Source organism: Takifugu flavidus, chromosome 18 (genome assembly GCF_003711565.1).
Source record: "Takifugu flavidus isolate HTHZ2018 chromosome 18, ASM371156v2, whole genome shotgun sequence".
Taxonomy (NCBI): Eukaryota; Metazoa; Chordata; class Actinopteri; order Tetraodontiformes; family Tetraodontidae; genus Takifugu; species Takifugu flavidus.
Window position 1 is genome coordinate 6,329,110 of NC_079537.1, and position 17,490 is coordinate 6,346,599.

The 17,490-nt window shown below is 44.9% G+C and overlaps 4 protein-coding genes across 6 annotated transcripts; 2 read left to right on the forward strand and 2 right to left on the reverse strand.

Annotated features, from left to right (window-relative positions):
- Window positions 1–2,768: 2,768 nt before the first annotated feature.
- On the forward strand, window positions 2,769–4,536 carry alkbh7 (alkB homolog 7). Its single transcript, XM_057015341.1, has 4 exons — window positions 2,769–3,160; window positions 3,565–3,738; window positions 3,819–3,943; window positions 4,164–4,536. Exons 1-4 carry the CDS (start codon window positions 2,900–2,902, stop codon window positions 4,297–4,299), a joined length of 696 nt encoding a protein of 231 aa, XP_056871321.1. The 5' UTR covers window positions 2,769–2,899; the 3' UTR covers window positions 4,300–4,536.
- A 1,066-nt stretch (window positions 4,537–5,602) lies between these two features.
- On the reverse strand, window positions 5,603–9,213 carry LOC130515354 (general transcription factor IIF subunit 1-like). Of its 2 annotated transcripts, none has more exons than XM_057015518.1 (13): window positions 8,531–9,213; window positions 8,332–8,378; window positions 8,016–8,088; window positions 7,753–7,946; window positions 7,490–7,660; window positions 7,227–7,423; window positions 6,989–7,133; window positions 6,845–6,900; window positions 6,668–6,769; window positions 6,503–6,573; window positions 6,247–6,412; window positions 6,027–6,159; window positions 5,603–5,943 (listed from the first exon to the last, which is right to left on the reverse strand). In XM_057015518.1, exons 1-13 carry the CDS (start codon window positions 8,813–8,815, stop codon window positions 5,739–5,741), a joined length of 1,845 nt encoding a protein of 614 aa, XP_056871498.1. In that variant the 5' UTR covers window positions 8,816–9,213; the 3' UTR covers window positions 5,603–5,738. The 2 variants fall into 2 exon arrangements, with proteins under 2 accessions (XP_056871498.1, XP_056871499.1); XM_057015519.1 differs by having other exon boundaries at window positions 6,271–6,412; window positions 8,531–9,204.
- A 1,252-nt stretch (window positions 9,214–10,465) lies between these two features.
- Window positions 10,466–13,876, reverse strand: LOC130515178 (general transcription factor IIF subunit 1-like). Of its 2 annotated transcripts, none has more exons than XM_057015274.1 (14): window positions 13,781–13,876; window positions 13,409–13,487; window positions 13,236–13,282; window positions 12,920–12,992; window positions 12,644–12,837; window positions 12,381–12,551; window positions 12,115–12,314; window positions 11,877–12,021; window positions 11,737–11,792; window positions 11,530–11,661; window positions 11,365–11,435; window positions 11,125–11,266; window positions 10,881–11,013; window positions 10,466–10,800 (listed from the first exon to the last, which is right to left on the reverse strand). In XM_057015274.1, exons 2-14 carry the CDS (start codon window positions 13,418–13,420, stop codon window positions 10,596–10,598), a joined length of 1,581 nt encoding a protein of 526 aa, XP_056871254.1. In that variant the 5' UTR covers window positions 13,421–13,487; window positions 13,781–13,876; the 3' UTR covers window positions 10,466–10,595. The 2 variants fall into 2 exon arrangements, with proteins under 2 accessions (XP_056871254.1, XP_056871253.1); XM_057015273.1 differs by having other exon boundaries at window positions 11,101–11,266.
- Window positions 13,877–14,059: 183 nt separating this feature from the next.
- LOC130514767 (GDP-L-fucose synthase-like) lies at window positions 14,060–16,859 on the forward strand. The gene is made up of 10 exons (XM_057014554.1): window positions 14,060–14,658; window positions 14,763–14,877; window positions 14,950–15,078; window positions 15,228–15,301; window positions 15,534–15,667; window positions 15,742–15,806; window positions 15,898–15,964; window positions 16,140–16,219; window positions 16,383–16,482; window positions 16,725–16,859. Exons 1-10 carry the CDS (start codon window positions 14,486–14,488, stop codon window positions 16,778–16,780), a joined length of 993 nt encoding a protein of 330 aa, XP_056870534.1. The 5' UTR covers window positions 14,060–14,485; the 3' UTR covers window positions 16,781–16,859.
- The last annotated feature ends 631 nt before the right edge of the window (window positions 16,860–17,490 follow it).

Consider the following 17,490-nt stretch of genomic DNA (forward strand, 5'->3'; position numbering starts at 1 on the left):
GACACCCTGGTCAGACAGTTGAGAGACACCCTGGACAGAAAAGTGAGAGACACCCTGGTCAGACAGGTGAGAGTCACCCTGGTCAGACAGGTGAGAGACACCCTGGTCAGACAGTTGAGAGACACCCTGGTCAGACAGGTGAGAGACACCCTGGTCAGACAGGTGAGAGACACCCTGGTCAGACATGAGAGACACCCTGGACAGAAAAGTGGGAGACACCCTGGACAGACAGTTGAGAGACACCCTGGTCAGAAAAGTGAGAGACACCCTGGTCAGACAGGTGAGAGACACCCTGGTCAGACAGGTGAGAGACACCTGGTCAGACAGTTGAGAGACACCCTGGACAGAAAAGTGGGAGACACCCTGGACAGACAGTTGAGAGACACCCTGGACAGACAGGTGAGAGACACCCTGGTCAGACAGGTGAGAGACACCCTGGACAGACAGTGAGAGAGACACCCTGGTCAGACAGTTGAGAGACACCCTGGTCAGACAGGTGAGAGACACCCTGGTCAGACAGGTGGGAGACACCCTGGTCAGACAGGTGAGAGACACCCTGGTCAGACAGTTGAGAGACACCTGGTCAGACAGTTGAGAGACACCCTGGTCAGACAGGTGAGAGACACCCTGGTCAGAGAGACACCCTGGTCAGACAGGTGAGAGACACCCTGGTCAGACAGTTGAGAGACACCCTGGTCAGACAGGTGAGAGACACCCTGGTCAGACAGTTGAGAGACACCCTGGTCAGACAGGTGAGAGACACCCTGGTCAGACAGTTGAGAGACACCCTGGTCAGACAGTTGAGAGACACCCTGGTCAGAGAGACACCCTGGACAGAAATGTGAGAGACACCCTGGACAGACCGGAGGGAGAGTAAGTCACCAGTTCATCCACATGCACCAGTCACTCACATCCCAGTGGGGGTGTCCAACAAAGGTTGTCCTGACCCAACACAGTTGGGGCAAGAACATGTCACCTCCACCAAGGAAGGCCTGAGCCGGGACTGAACCCTGAACCTCCCAGCTGAGACAACTGTGTGACCCCCCCACACCCAAGTGTGCCAGGCAAGAATGTCCCCTAAGGACAACAGAACGAAGAGCGGAATCAACGCCCAAAGTTGGATTCCGGCACATTCCATCGTGCGGGACGCCAGTCATCCCATCGCTCACGCTCCAAGCTTCTGGATCGTTCTCCCCCGGTTTCCCTCCCGCCTCAGATGCTCCAAACGGTGGGCAGCTGTGCGGCTGCTGCTCGGAGGCGAGGGCCTAAAAAGGAGTGTCGTGACTCAATGATTCATAAGGCTGAATAATTCAATGGCCGGATGCATGTAGAGCACTCCGCCCCTGCTGAACCCGCTCCGTCGGAGAGACGAGGCCGGACCCAAACCGCACGCAGCCGCCTGTTTACAGACGGATGAGGAAAAAGACCTAATGCAGAATCGAGCCAAAACTCTTTAGTGCTCATTCCCCAACAAGGGTTCCTCCTACCGTCAGCAGACGGCGCCGGCGCACCTCGTCAAGCCGCCCGCCGCCGAGCATTTTTCTGGCTCCTTTCAGCTTAAATTGCGTGATTCAAGCGAAGGCTTAATGATGCCTCCAGGAGAGGCCGGCCGACGGTAATGCAGAGGCCTTAAACGAGCGCACCAACTGGGAGTTTGAATGCGAACCCAAAACATTCATCATGGCTGGATGAATGCGCCGCTGGGGGAGGCAACATGGCATCTGACAATGAAACGGGCCCCACATTAGCAGCGAGGTTGTGGGCTGGAGGAGGGTGGTGGGGGGTGAGTTAGGCGTATTGTGGATGCTCGCTGACCGAGACCGGCTCGAGGAAGGAGCACTAATACTCCTTGTGTGTGTGAGCGGTGGATGTACACACGTATGCACACGAGTGTAGACACAACTGTGGGTAAACACTGGCCAGAATTATTACCCAGCTCGGAGGTGGTGTAGCACCACCCTGCACTAGCTATGTGGTTTTGCTCACCTAACCAGCAAAGAGTGCATCTGGAAACAACCTCAAAATGGAAGAGAAGATACCCCGCGTGCACTTATGTGGGTCAGTTTTGTTTCTGGCAGAATCTCCAGTGCAGACGGCGATGAGGGCAATGCTTCATCATCTCCGAACCCTCTTCCATTTTAATGCTCCATTTATTTTTCCTGCCTCTTCAACGGTTTTAAGCGAGGCCCTCTGTCACCTTTCGGTGACATGGAAGTTAAAAACCTGAGCGTTAGTGTGCCTTTCGATAAAACCGCTGTACCAAATGACCCCTTTGGTTTGCTAATGTGTTAAAGAAGTGTCCGGGCTTTGTTGTGAAATGTGTATAACAGTCCTTGATTGATGCAGACAACATTTGCTGTAATAGAAAAACCTCACTGTGCAGCATTCTGGCAAATAAGGAGGACAGCTTCAGTGTCTAATGTATATACCATATGCATCCCACTTAGGTCTAATTAAAGAAAAGCAGGGATTTATAGACTAAAGGTATTGTTCACAAGGCGTTTGCATCTGTTACAATACTTCACTATATTCTGTACAATTTAGAAAACGTTCATTTAAATAATAGATTAATGAATTAAATCAAAAGATTTTTTTTTTTTTTTTTTTAGTTTTATCGCGTTTAAACACCTGTCTGTTTTTAAATGAGATGATTACGCTGCCGTTGACTCGCAGAATTATTGTGATATGTTGCCGCCCAGTGGTCAATATGAAGAACTCCACCCGCAAGTCACTGCTCGATTTATCTCACCGACCTGTACTGTCCTGGAACACTACAATTCCCAGTGTGCATTGCGCGTTAAACATGGCGCCCAACACTCCAGTTTGACACCGAACTCGAATCTGATTGTAAAAAAAGTACTGTGTGTTGGAAATGACTGTCAACATTTGAGGCAGGAGGATGAAACTATTGCTGACAATAATCAAAGGAGTTCACAAACCGGCTCTCGGCAACAGTCTTCAGCGCTGCGTGAGCAGCGGGCCGTTCTCTGCTCCGGACGAGGCGCTTATCGTCGGGTCAAGCCGGGAACTGGTGCAGAAGCTCGGGTCTCAGGTGCAGGTGAGGACGGGCTTCATCACCGAGGAGGAGGAGCAGGCTCTTCTTAGAGAGTTGGACCCAGGACTGAAGAAGAAACGATACGAATTTGACCACTGGGATGATGTAAGTCTGAAGAAGCTAACTGCGTGGTTTCCCTCAAGGGTCTCGCGGACATCACGTGAGGGTCGCATACTGCTCCTCATGTTAAGGTCAAGTTATGTTGGCCTCATTATTCCTACGAACGCATCTTAAAGAAGGATATTTAAAGTTGTCTTCACCTATTTACTACCTCACTATATCTGCCAAGTGTGTAATTGACTGTTGATTGCCCTCACAATTTGTTACAAACAACACATCCCCTAAAAACATAAAGCAAAACCTAAGTAAACCTAGTCAACCCATACTCGGATGTTTCCCTGACATTTAAGAAACAAAGTTCCATGGCAGCTTGATCATAAAGCCAGATGATGAAATTGTTGGTACTTGGATTACTTGTGGATTTGTTGGCGCTGTGTGGCTCTTCCCAGGCTATCCACGGGTTCCGTGAGACCGAGCGAGTGAGCTGGGGGAAAGCATGTGAGGAGATCATCCAGCGTGTGCGCTCCGTAGCGTTTGCAGAGGGCAGCCCTCTCCTCGGGCCTGTCCACGTTCTAGATCTGGACAAGAATGGATTCATCAAGCCTCACATCGACAGCATTAAAGTAGGGATCGGCCGATGTTTTTGATAACAGATGTGGCCCGCGTCTTCACTGCTGTTTTCTGGTGTTTGTCCTGTTTCTAGTTCTGCGGCAGCACCATTGCTGGGATCAACCTTCTGTCCGACTGCGTGATGCGTCTGGTGAGGGAGAATGACACCAGCGAACGGTTGGACCTGCTTCTGCCACAACGATCTCTCTACATTCTCAGGTTCGATATATCACCTGTGACTGCAGGTGAAGTGTCGGGCTTTATCTTAATCTTTAGATCGCAGCTAAAATATGTAATTATTAAAGTATTTGTGGTAGTGAAAATGTTCTGACCCAAACTGTGTTCTATTCATCAGTATTAAAAATGCAAAATCTTTTGAATTTGTTGGCAAACACAGGAATTGCCCTTTAAAATAGTTTCTCCATTTTCACTCATGTAGGGACCAGGCAAGATATAACTTCACTCATGAGATCCTTAAAGAGGATGAGTCCGTCTTTAATGGTCGTAAGGTGCCTCGTCTGCGTCGCATCTCCGTCATCTGCCGGAACCTTCCAGATGAACAACCGCCTCAGTAATTCTATCCAGAAAGCTGCATTGGATCCTCGAAAATTATGGAATGGAAACTCTTTTCGTTTTCATCTATCATGATACATTTTACAGAAAATATGAAATCCAACAACAGCCAGAGTGAAAAAGGATAATTGTATTTTAATTTAATATGAATGCAGAAACAGCTCTTCCATCAAATACATTTTGGTTTGATCCTCAGCTGTATGTGTGTAAATGAAGTCATTAAAATTGAAAACAGTAAAGGTCTGTCGTCCTTGGAGCTCATGTTTCATCCATCCATCCATCCATCCATCCATCCATCCATCCATCCATCCATCCATCCTCTACCTCTTATCTGGGGTCAGGTCACGGGGGCAGCAGCCTAAGAAGAGAAGCCCAGACTTCCCTCTCCCCAGCTACGTCTTCCAGCTCATCCGGGGGGATCCCCAGGCGTTCCCAGGCCATTCGAGAGACATAGTCTCTCCAACGTGTCCTGGGTCTTCCCGGGGGTCTCCTACCGGAGGGACATGCCCTGAACACCTCACCAGGGAGGCGTCCAGGGGGCATCCTGACTAGATGCCCAAGCCACCTCATCTGGCTCCTCTCAACGCGGAGGAGCAGCGGCTCTACTCCGAGCTCCTCCCGGATGGCAGAGCTTCTCATCTCTAAGGGAGAGCCCAGCCACCCTACGGAGGAAGCTCATTTCAGCCGCTTGTACCCGTGATCTTGTTCTCTCGGTCATGACCCAAAGCTCATGACCATAGGTGAGGGTAGGAACGAAGATGACCGGTAAATCTCTTCACCACTACAGATGCTCATGTTTGCTCATGTCAATGCTCATGTTTCATATATACAGTATTTAACAGATTAGCATAGCTACATGTGACTGGGTAAAATGATTAGAGTATTTTCTCAGGATTAACTTGGACAAAAGCGTCTGACTTCCTGTCAGCATGCAGAAAATTTCAACTTGTTACTGGTATTATAAAACGCAATAAATGTATTAATTTAGATCAGGTAACAGCACTGATGTTGGTAACAAACACCGAGTCTTTTGTTCAGAAAGCAGCTCTGCAAGTTGCTGATCTGTCCGAAGTGTTTACTCACATGCTGAAAGAATGATTGATGTTCAGAACAGGTGATCAAACGGCCGTACGGTCGCAATCACACACACACACACAATTAGAAAAAACCTTTTTGTTTGGTTCCCCCTCAAAAGAGTGATTGCACTGAGTGGAACCACAGGCGTCATCACATCCTCACCCATGTGTTCAGACCCCACAACACTCCGATCTAATCATGTACTGAAGAAAAACGAAAGAGACTACACCATTTTACATTTTTATTCTTCTCAACACAGAACACCAATCATGAAAAAACAAATCATGTGTGACCACTTAAGGGTGTTCTAAAAAAGGAATATTTACAGAATTCTTCACTTCAGCTCTGGACTCTTCCTGTACGATTACTTCATCAGGTAAAAGTGCATCTTGTCATTCATAACTTTTCGCTCTGGTTTGAGCCGCCTCATGATCTGTTGCAGGACTTCGATGGTCTGCTCCTTGCTCAGCCCCGGGCACTTTGTCTGGAACTTCTTCAGGATGTCTTTGGTGGTCATCGGTCTCCGCATCAGGGACCGCTGGATGACTTTCTCCGCCAGCTGAATATTACTGAGCAGCAGAAGAAATACAGATGTTATGATGTAGCTTGTGAGGGGTTCACCTACTTCACGGTGGAGGGACTGGTGCTGTACCTTGAGCTGGGAGTAGATTTGCCTGATGGGGGTTGTGGGGTGCTCTTTCCAGACGGCCCTGGACTCTGACTGCTGAGTTCCATTTTCAGTCTTTTGGCAGCTGGACAGTCGGGGCCAGGAGCCTGCCTCTTACCTGTGGGGACAAAAGTGCGTTTGACTCAAATGTAACATAAAGGCGGCGGCCATGATGGTTCCTGTATCTTTCAGGCGTTTATTTTACTGGCTTTAATCAGCTTTTTGGCACCTTGTTCCAGCTTGCTGGCAGCAGCTCGGAGCGTATTGGAGGTGGAGGCAGAGTCTATAGACGGTGTCCCTGGGCGACTGCCGGTCCTGGAGCTGCCTGCGGAGCCGCGACCACCTCCACGTTTCGGGGGGATGCGCTTCTTCTGAACAAGGAAAGAAGAGATGCTTTCATGCAATCTAAAGAAGAAAAACCAACAACTATGCATAGAAACACCAGACTTAAATCCACACACCATGAGCAGAGCTGAGGTCGCCTCTCCCTCAATGTCACTGTCATCAAAGCTGTCCGACTCGCCACTGCTGTCTGTGGCACAAGCACACGTCCACGTGGGTCAAAATTCCCCTATCAAATCATTTAAGGGCGCTCACATTTTATCTCCAGTTGTGTGATTCATCACCTTTTTTCTTTCCTTCCTCCACTTCCTGCTCCTCTTCGGATTCCTCGCTGTTCTGCTTCTCCTCCTCACTCTCTTCCTCACTTTCTGACGCCTCATCTATTCCTGTAAAAGGACCAGTGTGTGACGGCCAATACGGAGAGAAGTGCTAACAGTTGGAGGTGTCACAAATGGTCGAACCTTTAGGGACGTCCTCTCCTTTGTTGGGGTTTTCTTTTTCTGGTTCTTCCTCTGAGCTGCTCACAGAAGAAAGAAAGAAATGCTTAAATTAATTAGAAAATAATAAAGAAAAAAAGATTGGAGCTGTGTAACAACTGAGCTGACCTGCTTTCATCAGATATGTAATCCACCTCCAGGCCCTCATAATCACCATCATCACTGTCCTCCAGAGCCTCTCTGTCGTCCTTCCTCTTCCTCTTCTTCCCTTTCCCTTTGACTGAGGTTTTTTTAGGTTTCTTGTTTTCTCCCTCTGTGTGAAGAGAAAATATCATCATGCTCTCACTGTTCAGTGGCAGGTTCAAGCCGTGGAGATGAGGGTGAGGACGGGGTGGTCTGGGTGTACCTTCTCCAGCACTCCAGTCACTGTCCTCGCTGCTCATCTCCAGTTCTTCCTCCAGGTCATGAATGCGCAGGTCGCCCCCCTTTTCGCCACCCTTCTTCTTTCCAGACTTCTCACTCTCCTCTTCCTCATCCTCGCCCTGGTCGTCCTGCAACCGTTGCTGAACCATGATATTGAAATGGTTCACCACTTTGTTCCTCCTGTAAAAGCAGACTTTTAAAAGTGACATACATGCAGCTAACTTGTGACCACCGCCAATCCCTGACCTGCTCCACTTCTCCTCAGCCTCCTCTGTTGTCAGAGTCCTGTGCTTGGATATCGGTGTGAAGTTGTACCAGCTGTTAACCGGGAAGATCTCAAACTCCCCTTCAGAGGTTTTTTTGAAGATGTAGTAGGACGCATGTTCTGTGACCCCGCCCCTCTTTTGGCCTTTGAACCTAACAGAAACAGAGTATCAGGCAAATGTAAATTCAGCAGCAGCACATGCAGCAGGGTCATTCAGATGTGACAACAGTGTTTCTATCCTCACCTCCTGCCCTCTTTTCCATTGACGTTGAGAATCCAGGGCTGGTCCTCCGCTTTGAACTCACGTTTCTCAATGCCAAACTTCTTTCGCCGAGATTCTCCACACTGCTTTCTGCCAAACTCACTACCAGGTCTACTTTCTGGCACCTTCTGCTCTTCAGAGAACTGACGAGCACTCAGGTCTCTCTCCATTTGAGCCTGTGAGGGACAGAGGCCACTTCGTAATGCAACGAAGCTCAAACTATCAAGTCATAATATGAAGCCCACCTGTGTCCACGTAGAAGAGTCGACCCTGTCCCCAGCATTGAAAGCCATAATATTGTATTTCTTGCCAGTGTTTCTATGACATATCAAAAGACAACATTAAAATTAAAAAGTATATTCAAATGACAACCCACAACCTTACATTAAAGATAAACACAAGCACAATTTTGTGGAAAAGTCCTCCAAAAAAAAGCAAGACTTTACATGTAAACAGCCACACAATATATACATCAGGCCTCTTTTACTTTAGTACAACCTGAATAAATTGAATAGTGCATGGACTGGTTTTGCAGCCCTTTCATTTTATTTCTCTACTCACTTTGCAATTCGGACTGTGTATTCTGTGACCGATAAATTGCTGTTTTCCTGCACAGAACAAACAATAATATTCGGTGATCAAATTTGTCCATGCAAGTACTAAGCTTTGTTGTGAATTGAAATGATACATTGAACTGCTGACAGTTAAACTATTGACAAGAATGCATTAGACTTCTGTTGGGTTTTTTTTATAATCTCACCTTGGAAGTCATGGCTGGCTTTATTGAGGTTGATCCCTTAACGAGCTCTGCTTGTGTCAAACTGCAGCAATGTTTCACTCTGTGTGGAGACAAACAGACAATTGGATAATAACGGGAGCAGTAAGGATGTGTATCCTTAGTAGGCTTATACACTTCAGTTAAGCGTGTGCTTCGTGCCATTAGATCATTCAGAATATCTTCAAATCTATATAAAGTTGACGTAAAATGACGTTCTTCACATCCTCGGATATCGCCAAGATCAAACACCATATAGAACATATGCATAATAAATCCAGAGTAACTTGTCGGTTGTATGGCTCTGCTTACTGTTCTGTTCCTTAATATTATCGACTGGAAGAGTTCACCTCTAATATTGGCTCCAGTACCAAATTGGAGATGCAATTAGTTTCCAACACAAGTCAACAGGGCCAACACAATCTATTTTTCCACTGTATTGTTCAATATATAAATAAAACAGATAATTAAACAATCTGCCCAGACCTAAGTTGATCAGGTGCATTCCCCACGTTGCCTTTTGTATAATGTATTGCAGTCGTGATAAAATCTAATGTAATAGGTTGATTTGTGGTCTTTGATGTCTATGATGTCTATGATGTCCTTTGATATTTAAATCAATAGTTAATGAGTCTTTAATCTTTGCTATTTTAAAAAATGCCAGATGGTCAAAAGCAGGCTGTTAGATCCATTATGTTAAAGTTATCTCTTATTTGCTTTTGCCTTGTTATATTCTTTATTCTTGTTATATTGTCTCTCATTACTTAATGTTTCTTATTATCTGCTAATGCTTAATGTTCATGATGCTTGGTATGTCACCTCGAACTTCTCTGGTCAAGGGCGACAGAAATGCGGCGGCTGTTGGAGAAGTGACATTGACTGGAGACAGAGCTGCGGGGCCGAACCCAGAAGATGTTCTTTTAATCTGTCTGATATAGAAGAATGTGCTGTCTGTGTGCTAAGCTAATCAAATCAGTGAAGGCCTACGTATAATCTCACCATTATGATTTACAGTCTCTTGCTCTGTTTGAGACCTGCTATCTTGTGTTTTCCCCTCCCTTAGACACATTTGACTTTTGTAACTAGGGACCTCCTAATCTCAATAAAACAAGGATGGTGGGAGATGTGCTCAGTTACAGATCTCCTTGCAAGTAAAATTCAAACTGTTGTCTTTGCCTCATTTGTTTTTCTCGTGTTTCAGGTTGTTTGAACCTAACACAGGCTCTTGTAGTAGGTTGCTTTACCATCAAAGCACCTTGGCCTTGATCTTTAGAAAATCAAAGGTGAAACCCTTTAGGAATCTGAAACAAAGTTAAATCAACTCTCCCTTGGACCATTATCAACATTTTCTTCAAAATCTCACTTAAATCCATTAACCAGTCTAGAGTCAAGAAATCCTAAAAACAAGACTAGCTGTAAATATTTGTCACTAGATGGAATATTTGCCATATACCTTGGAAAAAATACTTGGATGCACACACCTCAGTCAATCAGGACATTTCCCCACGTCACTTTTTATATAGCATAAATTGCAGTAGTTATAGAAGGTAATGTAACCTAATAGGTTGGATCTCTATGATCTCCTTTGATCTTTAGATCTATGGTCTGAGAGTCTCTAAAATTTGTTATTATTTTGCTAAGCGCCAGAACGACAAAAATTGATTTTATAAAGATGACAACCTAAGGCAAAGTCATTCAGGGATCTGAAACCATAATAAATTAGCTTTCCCTTATGGATTATTATGGATACTCACGCACTACAGCTGGAGGGACACATACACACAAACACACTTAGAAATAACCTTTTTGTTTGGTTCCACCTCAAAAGACTCATTGCACTTTAAGTGGAACCACAGGCATTATCATATCCTTCAATCTAATCATGTACTGAAAACAAAGAAAACAAATGAAAAGGCTACATAATTCTACATTTTTATTCTACTCAACACAACACAAAATGAAAAAACACATGTGACCCGTTAGGAAAGTACTAACAAAACCCTATTATTTACAGAATTCTTCACTTCAGCTCTGGACTCTTCCTGTACGATTACTCCATCAGGTAAAAGTGCATCTTGTCATTAACGTTTTTTCGCTCTGGGTTGAGCCGCTTCAGGATCTGTGCCAGGACATTGACGGTCTGCTCGCTGCTCAGCCCCGTGCGCTTTGTCTGGAACTTCTTCAGGAGGTCTTTAGTGGTCATCGGTTTCCGGATTAGGTACCGTCGGACGGCATCTTCCGTCAGCTGAATGTCGCTGAGCAGAAGAAATACAGATGTTATGATGTAGCTTGTGATGGGTTCACCTACTTCACGGTGGAGGGACTGGTGCTGTACCTTGAGCTGGGAGTAGATTTGCCTGATGGGGGTTGTGGGGTGCTCTTTCCAGACGGCCCTGGGCTCTGACTGCTGGGTTCCATTTTCAGTCTTTTGGCAGCTGGACAGTCGGGGCCAGGAGCCTGCCTCTTACCTGTGGGGACAAAAGTGCGTTTGACTCAAATGTAACATAAAGGCGGCGGCCATGATGGTTCCTGTATCTTTCAGGCGTTTATTTTACTGGCTTTAATCAGCTTCCCGGCACCTTGTTCCAGCTTGCTGGCAGCAGCTCGGAGCGTATTGGAGGTGGAGGCAGAGTCTATAGACGGTGTCCCTGGGCGACTGCCGGTCCTGGAGCTGCCTGCGGAACCGCGGCCACCTCCACGTTTTGGGGGGGTGCGCTTCTTCTGAAAGAAGAAAAGAGAGATTTTTGAAAGCAATCTTAAAAAAAAGCAAAACCCAAATCTATGCATAGAAACTCAACACCAGACTTAAATAAACACACCATGAAGAGAGCTGAGGTCGCCTCTCCCTCAATGTCACTGTCGTCCGAGCTGTCCGACTCGCCACTGCTGTCTGTGGCACAAGCACACGTCCACGTGGGTCAAAATTCCCCCATCAAGTCATTTATGAGCACTCACATTTTATCTACAGTTGTGTGATTCATCACCTTTTTTCTTCTTTTTCTCCAACTGGACTGGAGTTTTCTTTCCTTCCTCCTCTTCCTCCTCCTCTTTGGCTTCCTCGCTGTTCTGCTTCTCCTCCTCACTCTCTTCCTCACTTTCTGACGCCTCATCTATTCCTGTAAAAGGACCAGTGTGTGACGGCCAATACGGAGAGAAGTGCTAACAGATGGAGGTGTCACAAATGGTCAAACCTTTAGGGACGTCCTCTCCTTTGTTGGGTTTTCCTTTTTCTGGTTCTTCCTCTGAGCTGCTCACAGAAGAAATAATGAAATGCTTAAAATATTAAAGAAATAAGGAAAAGACATTGGAGCTGTGGAACAACCAAGCTGACCTGCTTTCATCAGACATGTAATCCACCTCCAGGCCCTCATAATCACCATCATCACTGTCCTCCAGAGCCTCACTGTCATCCTTCCTCTTCTTCTTCTTCCCTTTCCCTTTGACTGAGGTTTTTTTAGGTTTCTTGTTTTCTCCCTCTGTGTGAAGAGAAAATATCATCATGCTCTCACTGTTCAGTGGCAGGTTCAAGCCGTGGAGATGAGGGTGAGGACGGGGTGGTCTGGGTGTACCTTCTCCAGCACTCCAGTCACTGTCCTCGCTGCTCATCTCCAGTTCTTCCTCCAGGTCATGAATGCGCAGGTCACCCCCCTTTCTGCCACCCTTCTTCTTCTTTCCAGACTTCTCACTCTCCTCTTCCTCATCCTCGCCCTGGTCCTCACGCAACCTTCGCTGGAGCATGATGCTGAAATGGTTCACCACTTTGTTCCTCCTGTAAAAGTGGACATTTAAAAGTGACATACATGCAGCTAACTTGTGACCACCGCCAATCCCTGACCTGCTCCACTCTTCCTCAGCCTCCTCTGCTGTCAGAGTCCTGTGCTTGGATATCGGTGTGAAGTTGTACCAGCTGTTAACCGGGAAGGCCTCAAACACCCCATCAGCACACTGTGTGAAGATGTAGTAGGACGCATTTTCTGTGACCCCGCCCTTCCTTTGGCCTTTGAACCTAACAGAAACAGAGTATCAGGCAAATGTAAATTCAGCAGCAGCACATGCAGCAGGGTCATTCAGATGTGACAACGTTGTTTCTATCCTCACCTCCTGCCCCCTTTTCCATTGACTTTGAGAATCCAGGGCTGGTCCTCCGCTTTGAACTCACGTGTCACAATGCCAAACTTCTTTCGCCGAGATTCTTCACGCTGCTTTTTGCCAAACTCACTACCAGCTCCACTTTCTGGCGCCTCCTCCTCTCCATAGATCCGACGAGCACTCAGGTCTCTCTCCATACGAGCCTGGTGAGAGACAGAGGCCACTTCACTGTGTCCTTCGTATCATCATGAAGCTCAAACTATCAAGTCATAATATGAAGCTCACCTGTGTCCATGTTGAACAGTTGACCTTGTCCCCAACATTGAAAGCCATAATATTGTATTTCTTGCCAGTGTTTCTAAAACATAGCAAAAGACAACCTTAAAATCAAAAATAATATTCAAATGACAACCCACAATCTTACATTAAAGACAAACACAAGCACAATTTTGTGGAAAAGTCCTCCAAAAAAAAGCAAGACTTTACATGTAGCCACACAATATATACATAAGGCCTCTTTTACTTTAGTACAACCTGATTAAATTGGATAGTGAATGAACTGGTTTTGCAGCCCTTTCCGACATTTTATTTCTCTACTCACTTTGGAACTCGGACTGTGTATTCTGTGACTGATGAACTGCTGTTTCCCTGCACAGAACAAACAACATTCAGTGGTCAAGTTTGTACATGCAAGTACTACGCTTTGTTTCTATTTGAAACCAAATTAAACTATTGAGAATAATGCAATAGACTTGTTATTTTTTTTAATCTCACCAAGGACGTCATGGCTGGCTTTATTGATGTTGATCCCTTCACAAGCACTAGTTGTGTCAGGCTGTCCCAATGTTTCACTCTGTGTGGAGAAAAAATACGGCAGATTGTAAATAAAAGAGGTTTATCACTACTTAAGCAGCGCAGAACACCACAGTTCTACCATAGCAAATAGGATAACAACGGAGCAGCAAGCGTTTCCTTAGCAGGCTTTAGCTACACTTCAGTTAAGCGCGTGCTTCCTGCCGCTAGATAATTCAGACTATCTTCAAACCTATGTAAAATTGACGTAAAATGACGTTCGTCACATTCTCGGATATCGCCAAGATCAAAAGGTATATAGAACATATGTATATTAAATACAAAGTAGCTTGCCGATTGTATGGATCTTCTGCTCACTGTTCCGTTCCTTAATATGGTCGACTGGAATCGTTCACCTCGAATATTGGTTCCTAGCAACTGATGTTTTTTTCCGCTCCAGTTCCAAAAAGGAGACGCAATTATTTTTTCCAACACAAATCAACAGGGCCAACGCCTGTTTTTCCACTGTATTGTTCAATATATAGATACGCACATAGATATGTAAAAAATATCAAGTAAGAAATCAAGAACAAGGCTGGTTGTAAATATATGTCACTGGATTGAAATGTTAGCAGTATAATAATACCTTGAGAAAAAATACTTGGAGCGTGCAGACCTCAGTCAATCATGTCATTGACCTTTAATCTTTAGAAAATCAATGGAAAAGTCCATCAGCAATCTGAAACCAAATTTAATTAGCTCTTCTTTGGCCCATTATCAACATTTTCTTCTAAATGTGACTAAAATCCATTATTCTTTTGACTTAATTTGCCAATATATGCTTGTGTAATATCATTGGCAGGACATTAATAATCATGACACAAAGGAAGATAAAATGTCCTTGACGAAGATAAATAAGTGCTGGAAAAAGTATTTAGGTGTGAAGGTAATCAGTGGAGGAAATTACCCAATGGCATTTTAAAGGAGGAGTCACATTCTGCATGTCACATAACCCAGTTTATTGCCTACAGGTCAGTAAATGTGCTGAAGACCTATTAGATGTTAGTAAGGAAGCTAAAGGAATCAGATATGTCCAAGATGCCCATGCGTGTCCTTGTGACGGGAGGATCTGGATTAGTGGGTAAAGCGATTGAACATGTGGTGAAGAACGAAGGGGGGAAACTGGAGGGGGAGGAGTGGATCTTCCTGTCTTCTAAGGATGGTGATCTTGCGTGAGTATCCTTCTACACCCATTTATCATGAAGCTCGTTTCTAACCAAAAAAAGTAATTTTTCCCGATCGATCTATTTGAACTGTTTTGTCAACCAATGAGCAGAGATATTGCACAAACGAGAGCCATTTTCGAAAAGCACCGTCCCACCCATGTGATTCACTTAGCTGCAAAGGTTGGAGGGCTTTATCTGCACATGAAAGAAAACCTGTACTTTCTGGTGAGATCATTAGTTGACGTGCTCTGCAGCGCGCCAATGAGGCGATATCTAAGACATGAACCCCGTTCACAGAGGGACAACCTCCGAATCAATGATAACGTCCTGCAAACAGCCCATGAGATGGATGTCTCCAAGGTCGTGTCCTGCCTGTCCAGCTGTATCTTCCCTGATAAAACTGAATACCCCATCGATGAGTCCATGGTAAGATGTGAAATGTATTCTCTGGCCTGTTTAGGTCACACAGTGAAATCTGAATCTCACTGGATACATTTCAAGTGAGAGAGATTAACAAGTAGCAGCAGAGCTTTGATAGTAAGAGCAATGATTTATCCTAATCCAAACTGTCACAGATACACAATGGACCACCTCATGACTCTAATTATGGATACTCACACGCTAAAAGGATGATTGATGTTCAGAACAGGTGAGCAAACAGGGCCATAGGGTCACAGTCACACAGTCTGAAAAAGAACCTTATGTTTGGTTTCCACTCTAAGATGCATTACGCTTCTTTGTGTGAAAACAGCTGCCATTGATCATTGTCTGAAGGTATTGTGGGACGGAGCATATAGTGTATGCTCTGCCCTCCAAAGGGCCCTCGCCTGTTTTGGGCGTATCTATTTGGGAATGGCGTGTGTGTGTGTGTGTGTTTGCAGGGCATACTTCCAGCAGCACGGCCGTCGGTATACGGCAGTCATCCCCACCAATGTGTTCGGACCCCACGACAACTTCAACATAGAGAACGGTCACGTTCTGTCCGCGCTCATGAATAAAACATACAAAGCAAAAAGTGAATGACCCAGTCGTTGAGATAAATGCAGGAAATGTAAAATAAAATAGCATTAACTTACATTCTCCTCACAGAAGAGGGAACATCTGTGACTGTATGTGGTTCTGGAAATCCCAGGAGACAGTTCACCTTTTCTCTGGTATCATCTGACTTGTGATATATCAGACTGATATTTGAAATCAGAGTTTATATTACAAGTCACTCGTTTAACAGCTGCTGTTTGTTGTCAGGATTTGGGTCGTCTGATCATTTGGGTCTTGAGAGAATACAAAGAAATCGACCCCATCATCCTCTCTGGTGAGTAAGGAAGGAAGGAAACTTGGGTTTCCTTTTTAGGGGGTTGAGGAAATATTGTACTACGACTGCGATACCACCCCAGAAGTATACCAAAGAAAGGACAGTGCAGTAGAGTCGATCTGGACGGCACCAGTCTACAGCATGCATCACATACTTCTTACTGGTTTGTTTTCAGTGGGTGAAGAGGATGAAGTCTCAATCAAGGAGGTCGAGGACATGATAGCAAGTGCCCTGGAATTTGCGGGTGAAATCCATGTATCCCTTTAGTGTTCCAATAACTCCTAAAAATTAGACAAAATCCAGGAAATCATTAATACACTCATTGTTGGAAAGCTGGGAGTAGCAGAGGATTCAAATGTAACGGTTTGTGTGAAAGTGTATAGAGACGCGTCGAGTATCCTTGACTGCCTGTTATCAGTTTGACACCATGCTGGGGGACGGACAACTAAAGAAGACGGCCAGCAACGCCAAGCTAAGGAGCTACCTCCCCGACTTCACCTTTACGCCACTTAAAGAAGGTCAGAGTTCCATGAAAGCATCACAGCAAATCTGTCCTATTGTGAGAAATGTGGATTAGATTAGATTCAACTTTATTGTTATTGCACATGTACAGGTACAGAGAACAAAAAATGCAGTAATGAAATATCAACAATCGTCATTTTTCCGTAGCAAAAGGAATTCTGTGTTGATAAATGATCCAAATGATAGATGTGTGTTTACTTTGGTTGATTTATAGTTTTGTTATTTACTGCTCTTCTAGCCTTAAAGATGACCTGCGATTGGTTCGTGGCCAACTATGACGCTGCCCGCACATGAAGTGACGGAACCAAAGAGCGACAATAATCCATAAAAATCTGACTAAATGCCTCATAAAATAAATATGATTCTCTGCCTATTCTGTGTCTGAGTTTTTCATGTTTGCATTCAGTGCGATTTCAGAAAGAATAAAACGTACCTGACAGCTTAAACAACTGGATTAACCCAGTCAGATAAAGAATCCAGTGTTTTGACGTAATCCGGTAACCGTGGCAACACAACCTTGTTGCATTTTTGGCAAGATTTGGTTATGGCCCGGATGTTTACATTATGCTCTAAATTAACTTGTGCTTTAATCCGATAAACTTTTTAAATTTTAAATTCAGGTCTGACACCCATCCATTGTCGACTTGAAAGGATCCAGCAAATCTCAAACTCCAGGATAAAGTTTCACAAATATTATCAATTTAAGAACACGCTAACAATCCAACATTTCAGCCCAGGTGTCGAAGACCTGCTTTGACAGCAACGCCAAGCTAAGGAGCTACCTCCCCGACTTCACCTTTATGCCACTTAAAGAAGGTCAGAGTTCCATGAAAGCATCACAGCAAATCTGTCCTACTGTGAGAAATGTAGATTCGATTAGATTAGATTAGATTAGATTAGATTAGATTAGATTCAATTTTATTGTTATTGCACATGTACAGGTACAGAGCAACAAAATGCAGTAATGAAATATCAACAATCGTCATTTTTCCGTAGCAAAAGGA